The sequence below is a fragment of the Lytechinus pictus genome, chromosome 15 (genome assembly GCF_037042905.1).
Source record: "Lytechinus pictus isolate F3 Inbred chromosome 15, Lp3.0, whole genome shotgun sequence".
Classification (NCBI taxonomy): Eukaryota; Metazoa; Echinodermata; class Echinoidea; order Temnopleuroida; family Toxopneustidae; genus Lytechinus; species Lytechinus pictus.
Window position 1 is genome coordinate 22,669,757 of NC_087259.1, and position 21,797 is coordinate 22,691,553.

Sequence of the window (21,797 nt, forward strand, 5' to 3'; positions counted from 1 at the left end):
CAAGTGGGAATCGAAACCCGGGTCACCTGAATCCGCACCCCCCCCCCCGCCTCCTCGAAAAATATACTTTTCGGGGGCAGAGTGAATTTTGTAAATATTGTAACTTTACCTTCCACGGAAACCTGTTACCATGATATTTTGCCATCATGTCAAAGTTACAATCGTTGTAACTATTTATGAAACGGGCCCTGGTCAAATTTGACGAATGACAAACTGATTTTATAGTGTAAGCGTGGCCAAGCCAATTTATAACTAACTACATTCACGAGCTGACTCATTAAAGAACCATTTGGTTATTATAACTCCCACACTCTATCGACCTGTTTGCCAAGAAGATTAATGGGTTGAGGGATAGAATTAGAAACAAAAATATCACATCAGCGAAGCAAACAGAGCTGTTGAAATAATCAAATCTTCATGCAGCTTTTTATTCGTATGTGATTATCGTTTGCACACCGACTAACAGCAACCATGAAACATTTTTTTTTCTATAAGGATCGTCTATAGTCGGGAAATATCAAATTAACCCGACGTCGAGGTCGACCTACAGTGTATTGTCAAGCGGGCACTGGGCCGTGTTGGGCCTATTGTGAATGTTATTGGGGCAAAGCGAGCTAAGTCAGGATTTTGAATGGTTTTTCGTGGTTTTCTGCAGAATAAAGTACTAGTACTATAAAGCTTCTGCCCACACAAAAATGTGGGTTCTGTCACTGCTAGACTTGAATAATCATGAAACACTATATTCGTTGATACACCTATGCATAGAGAACAGTTGAACTTACTTCATGGAGGTGATTTGACAGTCTTTTAACACCCCCTGTACATAATGGATAGTCGAAAATGTACACTAAATCGCGGCATTCGTCTTCGGTAAGTTATTTCCTTTCTACATCACCTTCTCATTAATCTTAATGATTTTATTTGTGAATATGTTTTTAACACTGAGGCATTTTTCGTTTCATGTTCGTTTCACCAGCAAAATAGTTGTATTTGTGTCAATAAATTCATTACTGTATTGTGTTATACCGATTACAAGTAATACCATTTTATCATTTAGATTTGCGATGAGTTAATACATGGCAAGAATTCCATATGCACCCCCTAAAATTGAAAATAAGACATGAAGAAAATTTGGAATAATATACCTAGCCCTAATAAAGAACATTATATGTATGTATGTATATTTATACATATATATATACTTGTAAATAATTAAGCATCAACGCAAGACGTAGCTTCCATGTATCTCTTTATTACAAGCTTTCGGCCAATGGGGCCTACATCAGGCCTATAATGCATTGAAACAAACAGAACAAACCATACAAATAAGGTCGAAATAACAAAGTAAATGTGTAACAAAGGGTACAGAACAGAAGGGTTACACTAAGATAACAAAAATAACAGAAATTAACAACAGAGGGGGTTGAGTACAGAACAGAAGGATTATAGTAAGATAACAAAAAATAACAACAGAGGGGGTAATGACTTGAACGAGATGGTGGAATACAATAGGAACGATTGGGAAACTTAAGTGTGTGAAAGGACAAGGTATTTACCGGCATTGAAATTAACTTGGGATTCTGTTCATATATATATATATATATATATATATATATATATATATATATATATATATATATATATATATATATATATATATATATATATATATCATATATATATATATCATGTTATTTGTCCATTGTATACTGATATAATATGTCATATGTGACCAGCTATCCAAAAACCATCAATACTTTTCTTATATATATATATATATATATATATATATATATATATATATATATATATATATATATATATATATATATATGTATATATATTTATATTTATATATACGGTAGACTTGATATTCCACGTGTTGGAGTAATATTATGAGAAACAAGGTTGAAACTTTCATGCTTTAATCCAACAACATTTATTGAAGTCCAATATTATCCAGCACAATTATCCAACAAAATTATCCAACAATATTATCAAACAATTATCCAACAAAATTATCCAACAAATTAGTCCAATATTATCCAACAAACTTTATTGAAGTCCAAATTTATTGTGGACTTCAATAAGTTTTGTTGGATTAAAGCATGATAGTTTCAACCTTGTTTCTCTTATATATATATATATATATATATATAATTGGTATATATTAATATATCATGTTATTTGTCCATTGTATACTGATATCATATTGCTATGTGACCAGCTATCCCAAAACCATCAATACTTTTCTTATTTACATCATAGCGCTTGAAAAAGCACATCCTATCATTGCCTATATATGCTTTAATATGATATATAAAAGAGGAATTACTCTTTTACATATGCTAATTTCCCAGTTTTTGCTTTTTAAAGACCAAAGTAATGTTTGGGCTATTTACAGCGAGCCTTCCCCGACTGCTTATTGGTTTGGGGTGGCAGGTCACATATTTCTATAATGCGAACGCACATTACCTGTTTAATATCTGTTATAGATTTTGTATGTATACAGCAGATTATATTAAAAAAATATTTACATTTCAAAATTAGGAATATAACACATAATAATTGCAAGAACAATACAAAACAGACCCGTTTACTACCGTTATGCGATATGCGCTACAAAAGGATCGGTGGCAAATAAATTGATACCATGGCGATGCAGCGTTATATATTGGTGTTTTATATATTTTATATATATAAATATTTTATATTTTGAATTCTCTTTTTTTTTGTCACATCATGGGCACTGACGAAGAGTGTGACTTTACCTTTCATTTTTGAGAGCTATGCTCCTTTTAAAATATACGATCTTATTTCCACGGCATTTACTAAACCTTTTGTGATTACTTTATATATATATATATATATATATATATATATATATATATATATATATACATATATATATATATATATATATATATATATACATACATATATATATATGTGTGGGTGTGTGTGTGTGTGTGTGTGAAATTGTACATGTACAACAGCTTTGGCAACTCTTTTATTTTAAATATTGTGAAAGAAATGGATGAAGTGGACTATGGTAGGCGTAGCTTAAATCAAGGTTCCCCAGAGCTATCTGCCCTTTGGAAAAATTGGTAATGCCGAAAACATTTCTCTGCCGGGAATCGGATCGGGGTCGCCCTAGCTACTAACCCGTCTCTGTGGTCTAGTGGTTAAGGGCCGGCGCGGCGTTCAAAGCTGGGGGCCCGGGCTCGATTCCCGGCAAAGACATTTTTTGGGGGCATTACCAATTTTTCCAAAGGGCAGATAGCTCTGGGGAACCTATATATATATATAGGTTCATATTTCATGATTTACACAACATATATATATATATATATATATATATATATAATGTATAAGTATGTGCATGTTAGATGAAGTCGTATCATTTTGTTAATTCTGGATGTGTTCATGTTTGTGAATTCTACGCTGCATTGGCGTACAATTAGTTTTAATTGAAGGGAACTCCTTCCGGATGAGCAGCAAATATGGTAAAGAGCCTACCTGCAACTGTTGAAATACTCCTCCGACCAGATGTACTTTGATTTATAATAACATTACTCTTGACAAATGTTCGAGTTTTTGTCCTTAAATAATTCACAGAAATTTAACAAACATATTATAGTGACTGTGTGATATATCTGGATGGATGGATAGATAGTCTAATTTGATCATCTGGAAATGTGTGTCTTCTAAGGAACTGGATTACAAATAATAATAATGATAATAAAATACTTTCTCCTCAAGTCAAGATCACAACGATGTTAATAGGTACCGAATATAGTTTCATATTTGTTTTAACGTTTCGTAACGTTTATTTCACATTTTGCAAAAACGTTAATTATATTCATCTCGCAATACACATACAAATCGTTTGATTGATTTATTCAAATTTCAGGTACCTGTTGCATATTATTGATAATGTTTTATCTTCAAAGTTAACTTTCCAGTGACATCTGTCAGTGGAAATTCAAGAAAGGATATTACTATTGTAATTCTTCTTTTGCGTAAAATACACATTTCCACTTAAAAGTCACTTTTAATTAACTTCCTGTAAAGAGTTAATGCTTCCATCAAGTGCTCAGCAGGGGGAATCAACAATTGCTCTTTTTTTTTTGGGGGGGGGGGTTCAAGAAATGTTACACTCTAAATTTCAAGGATTTAAATTTAATCCAGATCGGCTGTGAGTAATGACCAGATGAATTTTGGATCTCAAAAGATTCATGTTCAAATCTATAAGCTTAATGTTTAAGTCCACATAGTTTAATCATAAATCTAATATTCGGCTGGTCATTATATACAGTTGATCTGGATTTGTTTTAAATTATTTGAATCTTAGGCCCGTATTCTGAAGTCAGGTTTAACTTAGACCATGATCTAACTCTGTGCTAAAATTATGGGAGTAAAAAAACTAAAAATTATTTTCATATTGTATATTTCTTATATTTATTGTTTTGTTTCCTTTTGATTTTATATTGAAGAAAAATACCTCAATATACTTCAGTTATCATTCCCAGATAATTTGAGTTTCATTTTAGTTAATAAATTGGACGTGTATCGTTAGGGATTTCTTCCCCAACTGGCTCTCCATAGTTAAACCACAACTTTAAACCATGGTTTAATTTAAATCCGACTTAAGAATACGGGCCTTAGAGTGTAGGAACGTATTGTCATAGAAGTAAATATTTGACACGCTTTCCATATCCCCACATCAAATTGTCAGTAAATTGATACGCGTATGAAAGTCAATATTGACACATACTCGCCCACCAAATGATACTATATACGCGGAACGCTGTGTTTGATAATACTATGATCTGCAAAGCAACATAATATTGACTTTAAAATTATTTTCAAGGCCGTTTGATTGCAGATACTGTTTAATAATGTTAATAATGCATTCAACCATATCTTTTCAATAGAAATGATTGAGCTTTGTTTAGAATAGAGCTTTCACGAGATATGCCTCTCCGCGAAAAGCATGCATATTTTATAAATCAACTAAGTAACATAAGCCTCAAGAACTAGTGGCGTAATAAGCCAAAAATAAGGGGCCAAACATATTATATGGGGCAAAGTTTCGAAAAAACAATGAGCGAGCAAAGCGAGCGAGAATTTTTTTAAACCATTTTAACAAAAAATCTTTTTTTTTGTTATAGATTTTGAAACAATATTCCGGAAATAGTATATCTATCGTAACACTTTTCCCTTCCTCTTCTTTTTTCCCCTTCTTGTTCGTGAAGATTTTGGGGTCCATATTGCTCCCAAGCCCCCACCCCAATCTGTACGCCAGAGCCAAGTACCTAGCTAAACCTCGTATAACAGACAACTGTATTACCCCTAGACCTCAAGTAGAGCAAATTTCGTCAGGACTCGGCGCAAACAAATATAAGACAAGCACATTAAGGAGAAAAAAAAAAAAAAAAAGTACTCAACAATGGCTTCAAAATGACTTTTATATTCATTTTTGTTATCTTTTTTTTTGTCGTTTTCTAGATAACAAGGGATCCGTAGAAGGCTGAACAAGCATCGCTGAATTCTAACAGTTGTTAACCATTTGATGGTGTAATCATAGTGTTCAGAGATGCCTCCTGGTAAGGCCATCGACCCGTCATTATTGGGGTCCCATCCCCCGCAGACCGAGCGCGTCCAACTCGTAAATGAGGGCGAGCAACGATCACGTCTTCTCACGGCCTATACATACACCGTAGAACAACTACTAGAAGAGCAGGAGCTACAAGACGAAAGGCGCGAAAAAAGAGGTTCAAGGGAAAAGAATGACGACGAAAATGTCAATAAGTACAGCTCAAACGATAACGAGGACGGTCATGACGGTGGGTGCAGACGTTACCTTACAAAATGTATACAAAAGTGCAATGAAACATTGGCGCCTTACAAGCTGCTGTACATCTTCATCCGCGGGGGTGAGGCTTGCCTGACGATGTACGTATCTGTATACGCCCTTCAAGTTGGGGTTAACCCTCTCCAGTTAGCGTTCATCTACGCTCTACCCCGTTTCATCTCGAGTCTGTCAACCCCACTATGTGGCTACATCGCCGACAAGTTCCGCTGTCGGAAGGAAATGCTCCTCTTTGCCCTCTGTCTCTGGGTGTTATTCTCCCTCGCCGTCAACTTCGTCCCTGCTCCTCAACTCACCGGCTGCAACCTTGCAAGGAATCAATTCCAGGACACGATCGCGAGGTTGAACATCAGTGAAACAACGCACCAGTTCCCTGTTATGATGTCGGTGTCGATATCGTCCTCGACAGCGGACAAGGTACAATCCCAACTGGCGACGGGTTTGGTGCGGAACTACGGAGATCGCAATGCAGCGTGTATGATCCACGATAATGTAACGGCTATCACCGGCAAACCTTCTTGGTTGAGCATCCTCCACATAGTTAGCACACCGTGGACAGAAAAAACAGAAAAGTGTTACCCAGGGGGTAGGTTCTGGGGTGCTAACCATGTCCCAGGAGGAGTGGATGTAGATGGTAAGTGTCATCAAGGTAATATTTGGTTAACATGCAATTTCTTTTTAATTGTATTTATTGTTCATCAACTTTTTATTTGTCTCTTCCACCCCTTCTCATCTTCCATCTTCCATTTTCCATTTCTTCTTTTCATTCTTATTTAAGATAACAAAAAAAGTTTTGCAAGGTAATTGGCATGTATATTGCAGAGTTACGGGATATTTTTGTTGGGTTAATTGGGGGGCTACCCCCTTCCCTCCCTCCCCTGGTTCCGTGGCCCCTACATTGCACCATTGATATTTTGTAAGATATCTCCACGTATTTCAATATTTCAATAGACCACACATTTCAGAAGTTCGGTTGAAGGCAAATGAACAACATCCATTTTCACTATAGCATTGTATTCCCACCCACTTTATTTCGTTATCGGTTGAAAGCTTTGCTGATTCCTTGAAATTATTGATATGTTTAATGAGACCCGTTTCAGACAGTTCCAGTACCTAGTATTACATTATTGATATTGATATACTCAGTGGTGAATCCAGGCAGGAGCATATCCCCCCCCCCCCCCCCTTGAGAGTTGAGAGGCACAAAACATGAAGGGGGATAATATGTCATGCATAAGCAAGTGAGGCCTTTTTTCTTCAAATGTTTCCTGCACAAAAAATGCATCCCTGTTTCGGAAATCCTGCATTTGCCGCTGTACAAATTGCCGGATCTCCCGAAGACCCTTCCACCCATATTTACATCAGTGATTATCATAAAATATTACTTTAAGTTTTGAGTGTCTAGATTGCATACGTATTTGCCGGGTTTTTTTGTTTGTGTCCCACTCAGTCCTTGAAAGAGTATAGTAGACACAAACGCACAATGAATGAATAAGAATGCTCACAAACAGATATAAATGGGACTGAGAAAGACCTAATAGTTTGATGACCTATAAGACTTCGAGGGTATCACCCCCTCCACTAACAAAAAAATTGTTTTTTTTTAAATAAGAGGTGAAATTACCGCATGTTGCAATCGGTATTATTATTTTATGTGGGGGATATTCAAATGCAATACTTCAAATGCAATTTGAGAGCGTTCCAAATGTTTCGGTTTAATCCTTACCTTCATAAAGATTGGCCGAATAATCACTCATTCTCCATGTTCTCTAATCTTTGAAGTGTATTCAAAGTGGAAAATATCCAGTGGCATTCGCAGAGGATTCTGCACTCTCTATACATTTGTTACATTCTAAAAGTGTTCAAACAACATTCAAACCATACTCGGTATTATTGAATAATACGTATACTTGGAAATTATAGGGTAGCAATAATCACCAAGGAGGAGTCATGTTAATTTTAAAGACGTCCCTGCTCTCTAAAACTTCTTCCATGATTATATCAAAATTTTGCATTTCAGCTTTACAATTCTGATCGATTTCTACCGCTTATAAATGAGCGTGACAGACCCTTAAGGTGGAAAAATTGGCGTCCAAAACTTCCTCCTTTTCTGTATCGACCATGATCGATCCAGTATAATTTACATGTAAACATGCTAGTTTGCTCATCAAACGTTGAATGTGTGTGTTTATACCGACAACTCAACTCAAAAGGCGAGATCCGTCAAGTTTGTGGATCCACTTGACTATAGGATTATGAATTCGACATGCTTATTATTAGTAGTAATTAAGAAGTGTTTCAGAAGGGACTAGTATGGTGCAGGGGGGGGGGGGGCAGTGGGCTGGAATGTTTATGTTTGCAAAAAAGAAATTGTGCTATGTACCCCCCCCCCCTTTTGTTATAAGAATTGTCTGCTTTTTGTACCTTTTTTTGTTCCTTTTCTTTTCATTATTTTTTATGGTCAAATTCATCGGTTCTGTTTGAAAATTTCTTTATAAATATATATATATATATATATATATTTATATATAGTTATATATATGTGTATATATATATATATATATGTATGTGTAAAGTTATACATGTACAACAGCTTTGGCAACTCTTTTATTTAAATATATATATATATATATATATATATATATATATATATATATATATATATATATATATATATATATATATATATATATATATATATATATATAGTGTGAAAGAAATGGATGAAGAGAACAATGGTAGGCGTAGCTTAAATCAATGTTCCCCAGAGCTATCTACCCTTTGGAAAAATTGGTGATGCCGAAAAAATGTCTCTGCCGGGAATCGAATTACCCGAGCCCCCAGCTTTGAACGCCGGTGCCTTAACCACTAGACCACAGAGACGGGTTAGTGGCTAGGGCGACCCCGATCCGATTGACCGTCAGATAGACAGATTTTCGACACTACCAATTATAATTTCCTTTGTCGGGTGAAGGTGGGTTTTGAACAATGACAAGCCGCCAACTTCTCACACACACATATATATATATATATATATATATATATATATATATATATATATATATATATATATATATATGTATATACATATGTATATGTATATATATAAACACGTGTTTGACGACCAAGATCCCAACACGAGTAGCAAGCCACATTATCAAAATAAAAATCTGTGATCTCTCCGTTTTCATGATATTCTGAGATTATAAAATCGCCCATAAAAATGATAAATCCCCCTCTCCATTCCCTTCTCTTTATGTCATCCCTTTTCTATTCCTTTGTTTTTCTCGTATTGTATTCATTGTAGGCAAATATGTGTCACATGGGCATCCCGCCACAAGCATTTTTTTGGTAATTATGATAAATGATTCTGTGTAATTTATGTTGAAAAATGATATTTTGTGAAAATACAAGAAAATGTATATTAATTTGAATGAATCATATTCCTATATCTACTCTACCCCACCCATGTTTTAGGGCCGAGTTCAACGTACGCCGGTTGGATATATCAACGGGATAGCCTGACGTCATCATTTTTCGCCATCTTCGCCTTGATCACTGTAGCTCACGTGATGCAAGGCCCTACCTTATCGCTGACTGACACATCAACCCTACATACATTGGGACCCACAAAGAGTCATGAATACGGATGGCAAGTGGCGTTTGGGAAAGCATCCTTCGCCATCTAGTAAGTCCCCCGCGGCCCCGCCCCCTCCCACTCTTTAACACACACACCCTCATACTCCACCCGGACCGCTCTCTCTCTCCGCCCTCCATTAATCACCCTACCTCGACCCTTCCCATCCTTCTCTTCAAGTGTCCGGGGACACGTTTATTAACCAGTGGATATCATGCATTTCTTCAGGGTTTCAAAAAAAACACAACAAATTAGTATTTTCAATGATCTACAGTGCGTCCCAAAAAAAACTATACACTTTTGAAATGGCTGCCAAATAAAAAATGTTGCACTTTGGGGAAAAAGACTTACATATATGGAAAGCCAATAAAGTCAACTTTCAAATGACACCAAAAAGTTGGAAAGCTATTCATGCTTGAGCGAGCACTGCCCACTGAAACAAAGGGTATGAAAATTAGGGTGGGCTGGAATTAGCCTTCCGATTTATGTAAGTTTTTGAGAGGCAAATCCTTTCGAACTTGCAAAGTTAAGGGCGATGTGATAAATTAATGATCAACCATGACCAGTTTTGGTTGCTCAAGCAAATTTTATAAATTATTAAATTGAACTTTAATGCATGAGTGAACACAAGTTACACTTTTTGGGGAGCATTTAAACTTTATAATTTGGATCTCTTTTTGGGCAGCATTTCAAATTTATCATGTGGATCTCAGCAATGTGTTCATGGGCGTCGGGAGAATAGGGGGTGAGATAGGACTTAAGTCAGAGAAGTAGGTTGATGGAATAAGGGTCAACAGAACATTCAGCCCCCGCCCCCTCCCTCTCTCCCGCCCTCCCTCCTGTTGAGAGACTGATGGCTATTGTCATGTACGCGTGAAGTCCAGAGCAGAATGTTGATTTAATGATTAATTCTGAATTGGGACATCAACTTTTTCCGATCAATCATTTAATCAACAATTTATCAGTAAATCAACTTATTCAATGTGCAATGTGATCAATCAAACATTCAGTTTTTTTCAATTAATTATTTCATTAATCATCATAATCATTAAATTTCTTGGTAATCATTGAAAAAAAAACTGACCATCAGCCACCGGTCACTTGGCAGTTAAGTTTTGAATAGGCTACAAATGATGCAGGAAGTGAGACAGAGAGGGGGGGGCTGGGAAATGGAGGTGGAGAGGGGGGGGTACATATGACTTTTAATTTGTAAAAGGAAAAAAAAGAAGAGGAATGCCCTTTTAACCAAGTCTTAGCATATCTCGCCCTCTTGCTTGTAACGGGTACCATCACATTACTCTGACTCTCACGAACACACTTCTGAGGTTCACAAGATGAATATGCAACAATAAAATTACAATTCCTGTTCACTCATGCATTAAATTTCAATTTAGTAACTCATGAAATTTGCCTAAGAAACCAAAACTTATCTCACTCATTAATTTAGCTTAACAAGTTCCAAAGGACTAACCACTCAAAAAAACTGTAAGGCTAATTCCTGCCCATCCTACTTTAGCTGAGCTTAGTCTCTCAGGAGGAGATAAGCGGGGGGGGGGTGAGATTGAGAGAGGGGTTGCTAAATGTTCTGTTGACCTTTATCCCATCAACGTACTTCACCTACCTAAGTCATATTACCCCCTCTTCTCCTGACTGTCGTGAACACATTGTTGAGACCCACATGATAAGACAAAATGCTGCACCCAATTCATGATCACTCATGCATTAAATTTCAATTTAATAACGCATTAAATTTTCACAAACAACAAACTGATCACAACTGATCTTTAATTCACCAAATAACAATCAACTTTGCAAGTACCAAACAAAAAAAACTGAAAGAAATTGGAAGGCTAATTCCAGCCCACCCTAATTTTCATACCCTTTGTTTCAGTGGGCAGTGCTCGCTCAAGCATGAATAGTTTTCCAACTTTTTTGTGTCATTTGAAAGTTGACTTTATAGGCTTTCCATATCTATACGTCTTTTCCCCCAAAGTGGTACATTTTTTTATTTGGCAGCCATTTCAAAAGTGTATAGTTTTTTTTGGGACGCACTGTAGAATGAAACCTTATCCTTAAAACCATGGGTGTCGATCGGTATTCTTGGTTGGGGGGATGATTGACACAAATGTTCTTGTGGATGGGGATCTTTCAAGATTACCCCCACTAAAATCACAAGTTAGGACATTTGGGAGTGGTTGATCTGCATGGTGTTCTTGTAGTGGCGTACCGTGAGTCACGGCATTGGGGGGGGGGGGCACCAGCAAAAAATTTGAGTCACTTAGTGAGCGCGCTTAGTTGCCAGGTATACTGACCTAATATAGGGACATTTTAAGGACAGTGCCATTAAACGGATATGTATCTCACTGCTCAAATAATGCGAGCGCAAAGCGCGAGCTGAAAATTTTTGATATGCAGACCAAAAAAGGACATTATAAGCAAATTTTTGTAATCATGATACATACCTGTCTTGCTAAACAAACAATGCGAGCGCGAAGCGCGAGCTGAAATTTTTGTAAATATTGACCCCAATGCCCCCCCGTAGTTACGCCACTGTGTTCTTGGAAATTCTTTCATTGTTGCAGTGTACTGTACATATATAATTTTTTTCAAAATTCAATTTGTGTTACAAGTAAGCCTATTCTAAACTCATACGAAAGAAAAAATGACAAAAATTGTCTGGACCATGTACAAAGTGATCTGTTTATTGAACATGATGTATACAACTTCTCTTTTAAATCTAACCCGACTGGCATTATCTTTTTTCTTCTTAATGCATGATGATAAAATGCAGATTCGGACAAATTAAGACTAGCACAGATTACAAACTGTGTGGCTTCTAGTGCGCCATCGGGCCCCGCATCGGGCTTACCGTCATTCCTTAGACGATTTTAACCATGGATTTTAACATGTTTTAAATGCTTTATAAGTGCATGAAACAAAAAAAAAACATAAAAACAATCAAAACTCAACTGTCATGTTATGATATTTCTCCCAACATTTTCTTGAACCATCAGTGTGTAATATCAGCTAATATATGTGTTAAAATGAAATTTACGTACCGCATGAGTGTGCTCATATAGAATGCAAAACTGTAATCCCTTTCCAAACTCAAAACAGATTTCTTTTTGCCAAAATAAGAAAAAATCAATCAAGTTTAGTTATTCAAGTCCATAACAATAACAAGAATAACATGGAAAAAAAACATCCGATGTTCATATCCGAAGATACGCTTTAGAGAGAAATGAATGATTATTCTTTCTGAAACCATTAATTGATTTCACTTATTAAAAAATTGTAAAAATATGATCATATTACCACTGGTGGGATGGAACACCCTATAAACAAAAGTTGTTTTTCGTCAGGGTCCTTTTATGTCATGTGTTAAAAAATATCATATACATAAACATTTCATTCTTTTTCATCTTGAATCTCCACCCATCTGTTTAAAAGTCCTGGAAAATAATGTTTTTATTTAATAACAATATACACAAATTGCGAGGGAAACAAACTGATTGATGGCATACTATAATCATCACTATAATCATCATGATCAAACTTTTCATTTTTTCATCATCATTATTATAAATTTTCTACCCTAAATTATTGGGGGGATGATAATACAGGCCATCCCCCCCACTTGAAATATTGGGGGGGATATATCCCCCCCATCCCCCCCCCCCCCCGTGATCGACACCCATGCTTAAAACACATTTGGTACGAAAGCCTGCTCTTAACATCACTCGTAAATCGGATCTTGGGGATAAATCGCGGGGTAAATCGGACCTTAAACACCTAATATTGGCGAAAAGTGTAAAATATCCTTTATATATATATCCTCACAAAATAATCAGACCATAATCACGTAGGTTACCGCACGATACGTATACCCTTTTTATCATGATTTTAGTCAGTGTTTTTTACACCTTTGTGTCGTTACGTACGTAACGTGCCGTATCTAAAAAAATTTAAAAAAATGATTTTTTTTTTTTCCCTTTTTTTTTTTTTTTTTTTTTTTTGGGGGGGGAGGGGTTCGTTATTTTTTTTACATGCATGATATCCACTTGACAATGTAAGTGGCCCCTGGAGGGAGGGGGGGGGTAAGTAGGAATTGAGAAAGCATCCTTCATTATCTAGTGAGTCTTTTATCTCTTCTTTTGATTTTTTTTTTTGTATGTTCTTTTTATCTCTCGTTCAAGTCACTCTTCTCCCTTTTTTTCTTCTTCTTGTTCTTCTCCTCCTCCTCTTTCTTCAAGCAATCAAATAGGCCTATATATGAAAATGTATATTATGATTTTGAACGGACTCCATGCTATACCATATATATTTTAGGCCAAAATGCAAAATAATGTTGGCCATTCTCAGCATTATGCATTTCGTCATTTGTTCCCAAATCATACAATAACTTTTAAAACGGGAAAGAATTGACAAAAAATGGCATACATATTGACGCTTTCATTAAACAAAATCTACGAAGAAGCAAGAGCTGCCCTAATTCCTTCTTGCTTAATCTTCCATAAAATATTTCAATTTCACTTAAAAGGTTTTTAAGTTTTTATTTTTGTTTTCTGGTATTATTTAAGTCGATGACACGCTACCCTCCCCCCCCCCCCCCATTCTCCGTCCCTTTACGCATAAACGAGAGAAATGCACACTGCTGGCCATAACAGATGAACTGCTCAATCCTCCGAAACCATGTCTCTAAATTCATATAAAGTTGAACCGGGGCGAGGATAGGGTTTGGGTAAATTATTTGATACCGATTTTACTGTTTTATTTAGACTGGTTAATTTCCTGGATTTCTGTTAGTTCTCATTCATTTTGGAAGACTATTGATGAGACACGTTTATTATATGACTCCAGTATTACAATATTTCAGTATGTAAGTAAAAGACTGGGAAAGAACTAATTAAAATACGAACATTTCTTGGTCCCTATTGTCATATTTTTTTCAGCATGATTGTGATAACCATTATCATCGACATGGCATCCGCATCGTGGTGGAGATGCGGGGTCGAAATTCATGTTGAAGACTACCGAATTGCTTTAGCCATCTTCTTTGGAACAACAAGCTGCGCAATAGCTCTCCTCTTCGCCTACTGCATAAATATGAAGGTAATTCTGTACAGTCAAAGTGTCGAGCCGGCGCGGGGCAGGGGCAACGGGGCAAACTGTACTTTTACTTTGAACCAGGGGCGGAAATCTCTCCCAAAAGGTAGGGGGGACACAGGGGCGGATCCAGCCTTCGCCAATAGGGGGGGGGGCGGAAATTTGTTTCAGCCATATTTTCCCCGATCGGCAGCTCGAAGATGATTTTTGTTGTTTCTTTGAAGGGGTAGTCCTCATTAATCACTTCTTAGCTTTATTCTTTCTTATAAATTAATATATAATATCATAATCCTTATTTATATGATGCGAGCGCGAAGCGCGAGCTAATTTTTTTGGAAATTTTATGTATTTTTTCCTAATCTTTGAACTAATTCTGGGCAATGTTTGCTATCCTGAAAAAGATGTGTATTCAACTTAATAATTACTACGAACGCAAAGCGCGAGCAGAAATGAAATGATGGAAAATATACCTGTTAAAGTAGCATTTAACAATCAAATAATGCGAGCGCGAGCTGAATTTTTTTTTTTGACATTTCACCTAAAGAATGGAAATTCTAAGCACTTTTTGTAACTCAAGCAGAATAGGTATATAAGTAAACAATTAATGCGAGCGCAAAGCGCGAGCGGAAAATTTCGAGATTTTAGTCCTATAATATTTACTGAACGAGACACTCTATACATGTTTTGTAAATCCTGAAAAGGATGAGTATTAATAATGAAAGCGCAAAGCGCGAGCAGAAATTTTTTATATACGTTTTGAACTGGTACCTGTTGAAAAGGTACCTGTTAAGGACTGATTGCATTTAGCCATGAAGGCGTTACATATTTCAACAATAAAAAAATGCGAGCGCGAAGCGCGAGCTGAAAAATTTTGAACTTTCTAAAGAAAGAATTGAAAATTTTAATCAGTTTTTGTAATCGTGAACAGGATAGCTATATAATTTAACGATTGATGCGTGCGCGAAGCGCGAGCAGAAAAAAAAAATCGAGATTTAGACCTAAAATGGGCCAATCTGTTCATGTTTTGTAAATCATCAAAAGGATGAGTAATATGGGGTCTTCCTACAATAATGATGCGAGCACAAAGCGCGAGCAGAAAATTTTTGATATTGTGATCTGAAACTGGATAATGATTTAAATTAGAGAACAAGTTGAGTATCTGAATAAACATGCGCGAGCGTGTTTCATATTTAGACCTAGTATCTAGGCATTCTAAATACAAGTTTAATCATGAAAATCATGAAACTTTGATATTCCGATCTGAAAAAAGTGTCAATTTCAGCTTTATATTTCAAGCCACTAGCGTACCTACGGGGGGGGGGGGGGCAGGGGGGGCACTCTGCCCCCCCTGACGAGCCACAACCCATACAAAATACATATCACTGCCCCCCCCCTGACGAGCTTGAAGACCTTTATTGCCTCCCCTTGACGAGCTTGAAGACCTTTTTTTTTTTTTTTTTTTTGCTTGTCAATTTATTTTCTGGAACAATAACCTTTATTTTTTATTGAAGACCTTTTTTTTTTTTTTTTTTTTTTTTTTTTTTTTTGCTTGTCAATTTTTTTGGCGGCCGATTTTGCCCCCCCTGTGGAAAATCCTAGGTACGCCACTGTTTCAAGCCCTTTGTAGACAAATTGTAAGGTGGATATGGATCGCACTTTATAAAAAAGAGCTGATATTATTATTACTTTGAGTTTTGACATAGGACCGGGACATTCTTACGACATGTCATCATATGACAATGATGACTATCTTCCTAATCCTCTTGCTAAGCGCGAGATGAAACAAAAGGGACAATTTAATTATTAAATTAATATCATATTTATTAATGCCTTATGAGGGCGCGAAATCTGATGATATAATGGCATAAAAATTTGACATTTCACTTTTGTGATTATGAATAGGATGCATCAGTTAATATATTTTTAACCATTAATGCGAGCGCAAATCGCGAGCTAAAATTTTTGATAAACTGTCATGAAAAGGGGATTTTAAGTAGTTTGTTGTATAATCAATATTGAAACATTTATATAACTCGCCAATAGAAATGCGAGCGTGCAGCGCGCTAGCTGATACGTCTTGGTCTTGACAATCAGACCTGAAAAGGGATATTTTGAAAACTTTATGGAATACACGAAAATAATAGGTACCTGATAAATCAAAATTTGCGAGCGCGCAGCGCAAGCAGCAAATGTTAACATTCAGACCATAAAACTGACATTTTTACAGAGCACTTTTTAAAAACCAATTTGTAAATCACACAAAATAATGAAAGTTCGATTTCCGAGGTGAAACATGTTTTGTATATTGACTTCCAAACTTGATATTCGAACTCCATATTGAACAAGATATGTAAATCACCTAACAGGCAATGCGAGCGCGAAGCGCGAGCGAAAAATTGTATATAGTGGCACGAAAAATTAGTTTATTTTCCAAGTCTTCCCCTCATCTTATTTTATGCACTCGTCGTCATCTTCTTTTTCTTTTCTCTTTTCCCTCCTTTTTTCCTTCTTTCTTTCCTTTTTTTATTTTTTTGCTCCGCCAAGAGGGGGGGGGGGGGGGGCGGGCCCCTCGGCCCCTGGATCCGCCTATGGGGACAAGGGGCGGGACAATTTGACAAGCAAAAAAAGTTATCATCGTCAAAGTAAGGTCATATCTCGTCCCAAAATACATGTTTTATTTCGATTTAGAATGATGTATTTCTTACCATCATAAAATACCAAAAATAGTAGGGGGGACATTTGATATTGTGTCCCCCCTACTATTTTGAGTAGGGGGGACACGTCCCCCCTGGGATTTCCGCCCATGCTTTGAACAGATGCCAGGTCATATATTCCGTTGGTTCCGTTGGTTGACTCATGTCATAGCCCAATGCGCTCTCTCATAGATATTGTTTGATGGACATTTCATTAAAAACAAATCAATAGAAAACAAACAAACAAAAACATACATCACCCGCAGCCCAAGCTGCATGATGAATTACTTTCATTGCATTATAACCAGGGAGGTATATTCAACAACAGAGGGCAGCATACTCCACGATTAAACAGTCTCTCTGCTCTAACTCTTATATATATCTTTTATGATATTGATATGATAATAAAGACAATTACGATAATATCCCCGGAAAAAAATGATGATATAGATGATAAAACGATGATTTTATGATAAAAATGTTAACGGTAAACATTGATGAGTTGTGCAATGGTGACATTCGTAAAATTTTAATGTTTGTATCAGTTTTCATTTACACATTTTTTCTTCATTTTCTTCACAGTTTGAGAACCCTAACGAGTCAAACATTACTGACCTCAAGAAGATCTTCTGTCGTTTGAATAACGTGATTCTTCTTCCTACCATGTGCTTCCTCGCAGCGAATGAGGGCGCCATATCAGTCTTCCTTCCTTTTCATCTAATAAATCTCGGTGGGTATCGTGTCCAATGTGAAAACATGGTGACAATATGACATCATTACCAGGATTCCTTTTAGAAATTAATTAGAGTTGCAGATAATTTGACAACACATCTGGGAAGTGTTTCATGAAATGACTTGTCGGAGGTTTAATCCGACAAGTCCTGTTTTATTCGACAGTGTTGTCACAGTAACAGTGCTATACTCAGCCAATACAAATCAAGGAAAGTTGTCAGATTTAATAACTTTCCGGGTGAAACCCCTGAGGTCAACAAAATGATTGTTTTCCACTCCAGACGAGATGTGAAAGCGCTATGCGTTTAACGATTTACTTGATTTTATCTTATTTACAAAGAAGTCGCTGGACCTATGAATCGTCACTCTCCCATTGCCGTCTCCTTGAAAGATTGTTAATGCTTAGATCCAAATTCAAACGATTAACTTTTATTCTTTAGAATTACCTTAACATCTTAAATATGTATATTTTTTTAACAGGGGCTCCCAGTTTTCTAGTTAAGTCTTCCCGCATTGTGACAGGTATATCGGAACTCTTCCTGGCCTTTCATCTCGGCCAGTTAATCAAGACTAGAGGTCACATAGTACTCCTCTCGTGCGGAGCTATAGGATACCTTCTCTGTTTCCTTGGTTACGCCCTCATTACGTCACCATTCGGCATCATGCCTGTACAGATTGTACATGGTAAGTTTGTTTGCATACCATTACCTTGCGTCGTCATCGTCATCTTCATTATTTTCATCATCACTGTCACCATCATCGACAGCAGCAGCATCACCATCAGGCACCACCATCACATCATCATCATAACCTTGATTATCAATATTATAAATCATCGTCGTCATCATCATCATCATCATCATAATCATCTTCATCATCGTCATCATCATCGTCGTCTTCGTCGTCATCAGCATCATCATCATCATCAGTCATGTTCGTTTGCAATTCATAAATACTACCATTCCTTCGGCTTCATCTCGTGATAAAAGCGAGTTTTCGCGATTGCAACGGGGACGGATTCTATAACATAGTAAATCTATTGAAAATGCCCGTCAAATCACAACGAACAGCTTAGAGGACTTTCTCGAAAATTGGTGAACTAGGACAGCAGATCGTCCAAAGATTTGGACGATTTAACCAGAGTCCAAGACGACACCGCTGTTTTGATTCACCGATTTTCGACAAAGGCTGCTTTGTCATGAAGGGCTTTTGACAACAGATTCTCAAAGTTCCAAAAAGCGTCTGCGTATATAGTGCTTACGTTTCTGTTATTGAGTAATTTCGTCATCATACAAAATTAATATACCATGCCTCTGTGAGAAAAGTATCACATATGCATGCTTGTTTCTTTTTTATCGTGGCATGTAAATCGTAGTTTCTGTTCAATTAACATACATGTATATTGGTATTAATGAAAATGATTCTCCTTTTTATGATGCTTGATTTTCTTTGTCACAAAGGAATGTCCCACGCTTTGACCTGGAATGTTATAGTGGCCCGGTTTAGTGGGGATGTGAACCCCGAAAACTTAGCGACCCTCCAGGGATGTTTATGGGGCCTTTATCTGAGCGGACTCGGGATTGGCGCCGTGGTAGCGGGTATCGGAGTGTCGTACATCGGTTCCCCAGTAACTTTCTTTTGTTTTGCCTTCGCTTGCCTCTTTATCGGTATACTCCTGGGAGTCGGGGCTATGGTGAGTAGATGATGGAAAATCATATAAGAATAATCTCATTTTTATATCCCCTTCTGTCTAATCCCTTTCTACCATACTCTCTCTCTCTCTTTCTCCATCTCTTTTCTTTCCTTCTATCTTTTTCCAGTCTCTTCTTCTGTGTACCTATCAAATCCGCCGCCCATTGTTCGCCCAAGAATCCCCCTGGCCTCTGTCTCTCTCTCCTCTTTCTCTCTTATTCTTCCTTTATTTCTGTCCTTTTCTTTTCACTCTTATGCTCTTTCTCTCTTTCAGTCTCTTACCATGAGTACACCATCCACTCTTTCGCCTAATATCACTCCTTCTCTATCTCACATTCTCTAGCTCTCTCTCTCGCACCCCATGATATTTTCATACATACCTCATGTGTCAAGAACCCCACTAACACATGAATCCCACAAGAAATGATTTGTGTATGTTTTGGAGACTTAGCAAATAAATCCGACAACCAAGCAATCAAGTCAAAATTTTTTTTTTTTATTCATTAATTCAATTTGTTTTTATTTTGTTATGATATATTTCTCACTCTATATACTTTCAGAGTACAAATGAGAGACCAACTCGGACACGAAATGTAAGGTATAAATCATTGCCCGCATCGTCTGATTCAGATGAAGATGGATGATAAAGAAGAATTAATTAAAAACGACGTACTAGCAAACTTTCACCCAATGTCGGCTACGATCTGCGCGGATGGACACGCGATACGAAGGGAACACGCACACATAAAAAGCATTCGAGGTTCTGGGGAGATTTCACGAGAGGGCCCGTCCACGATTACCATAGTAACAGTCAGGAACATGTGTTTCTCAGCCAATTAAAACCCATGAAAATTGCCAGACCAGACAACTTGTCATTTTGACATGTTGAAGAAACGCCCCCTCCCGTTTCACTCGATCTTCTTATCATACTGGAGAGAAAACATGTACCTCTGAACTTTTAGTAGTTGCTGCGTTTAAGTCGCAGTGAATAGAGCATTTTTAGCAATCATTTCGCAGACGCTTTCTATGACACAGACAGTTGGTCTTTTTTTCAAAAGCCCTTCATAACAAAGCAGACATTGTCGAAAATCAGTGAATGAAAACAAAAGTTTAGTCCTGGACTCTGGTCGAACGACATTATTTGCAATCTTTTGTCCGGTCCGAATGTCCCGGCCCACCAGCTTTCGACAATGACCTCTAATCTCCATTGTGATTTAACGGTTATTTTCAATAGATTCTCAAGGTTGCAGAAAGTGTCTGCGAAGTGGATGCCAAAATACGTTAAGAACACATCGATCTGACTTCGACCAAAAAAACACTATTGAAATTGGGGCGATTCAACGGATTTGCGCGTTTTGTTTTGGGTTCTAACGAGAACTTGGTAATGTGATGTTGGGAATTTGTCGGATACACTAATTTACTTCTAATTATCATAATGATGAGGGAAACAATAATGAATACATAGATAGGTTGTTAATATTCAAAGGGGTCTACGAGCATTTGTATTTTTAAAAAAAAATGTATGGTTTTATCATTCAAATATATTATGAATATTTATTGTCTTTCAAAAATCGTTATCAGCGTCTTTCATATCAATTTTACCTAACTGCGAAAAAGTTTGTATACGTGCACAGATAAATCGGAGAGAGAAGGCAATGCAGGGATGGAAATGACAGAGAGACAGACAAGAGGAGATAGAAGATAAAAGAAAGTTGAAAAATAGACGCATGCAGAGAAAGAGAGGGAAGGGGCGGAAGAATAAAGAGAGAGAGAGAGGAGGGGGGGGAGAGGTTGGGAGCGAAAAAGAGATCCCAATCATACACAACTACTAGTAGTGGCCAATGTATGTTTTTTTAGTCCTCAGAATTGAAATTTGGCATTGTTTCGAATTGAGGGACCTCTCTCAGCAATGTTTTTTTAATGCCCTCTTCTTGTACATGTCTTACTCATTTAGTCATTTGATAACAAGAAAACTACAGACGATTATCATATCCCAAAGTTTTCAGCTCATTTCATGAATTCAAATAGGTTTCATATCACAGGAAAAAACACACAGACAATC

General features: G+C 36.8%; 1 protein-coding gene across 1 annotated transcript; it reads left to right on the forward strand.

Annotated features, from left to right (window-relative positions):
* The first annotated feature begins 205 nt into the window (after positions 1 to 205).
* LOC129277919 (major facilitator superfamily domain-containing protein 6-like) lies at positions 206 to 21,306 on the forward strand. The gene is made up of 8 exons (XM_054914107.2): positions 206 to 870; positions 5,512 to 6,509; positions 9,353 to 9,563; positions 14,465 to 14,624; positions 17,894 to 18,041; positions 18,524 to 18,727; positions 19,504 to 19,736; positions 20,296 to 21,306. Exons 2-8 carry the CDS (start codon positions 5,600 to 5,602, stop codon positions 20,377 to 20,379), a joined length of 1,950 nt encoding a protein of 649 aa, XP_054770082.2. The 5' UTR covers positions 206 to 870; positions 5,512 to 5,599; the 3' UTR covers positions 20,380 to 21,306.
* The last annotated feature ends 491 nt before the right edge of the window (positions 21,307 to 21,797 follow it).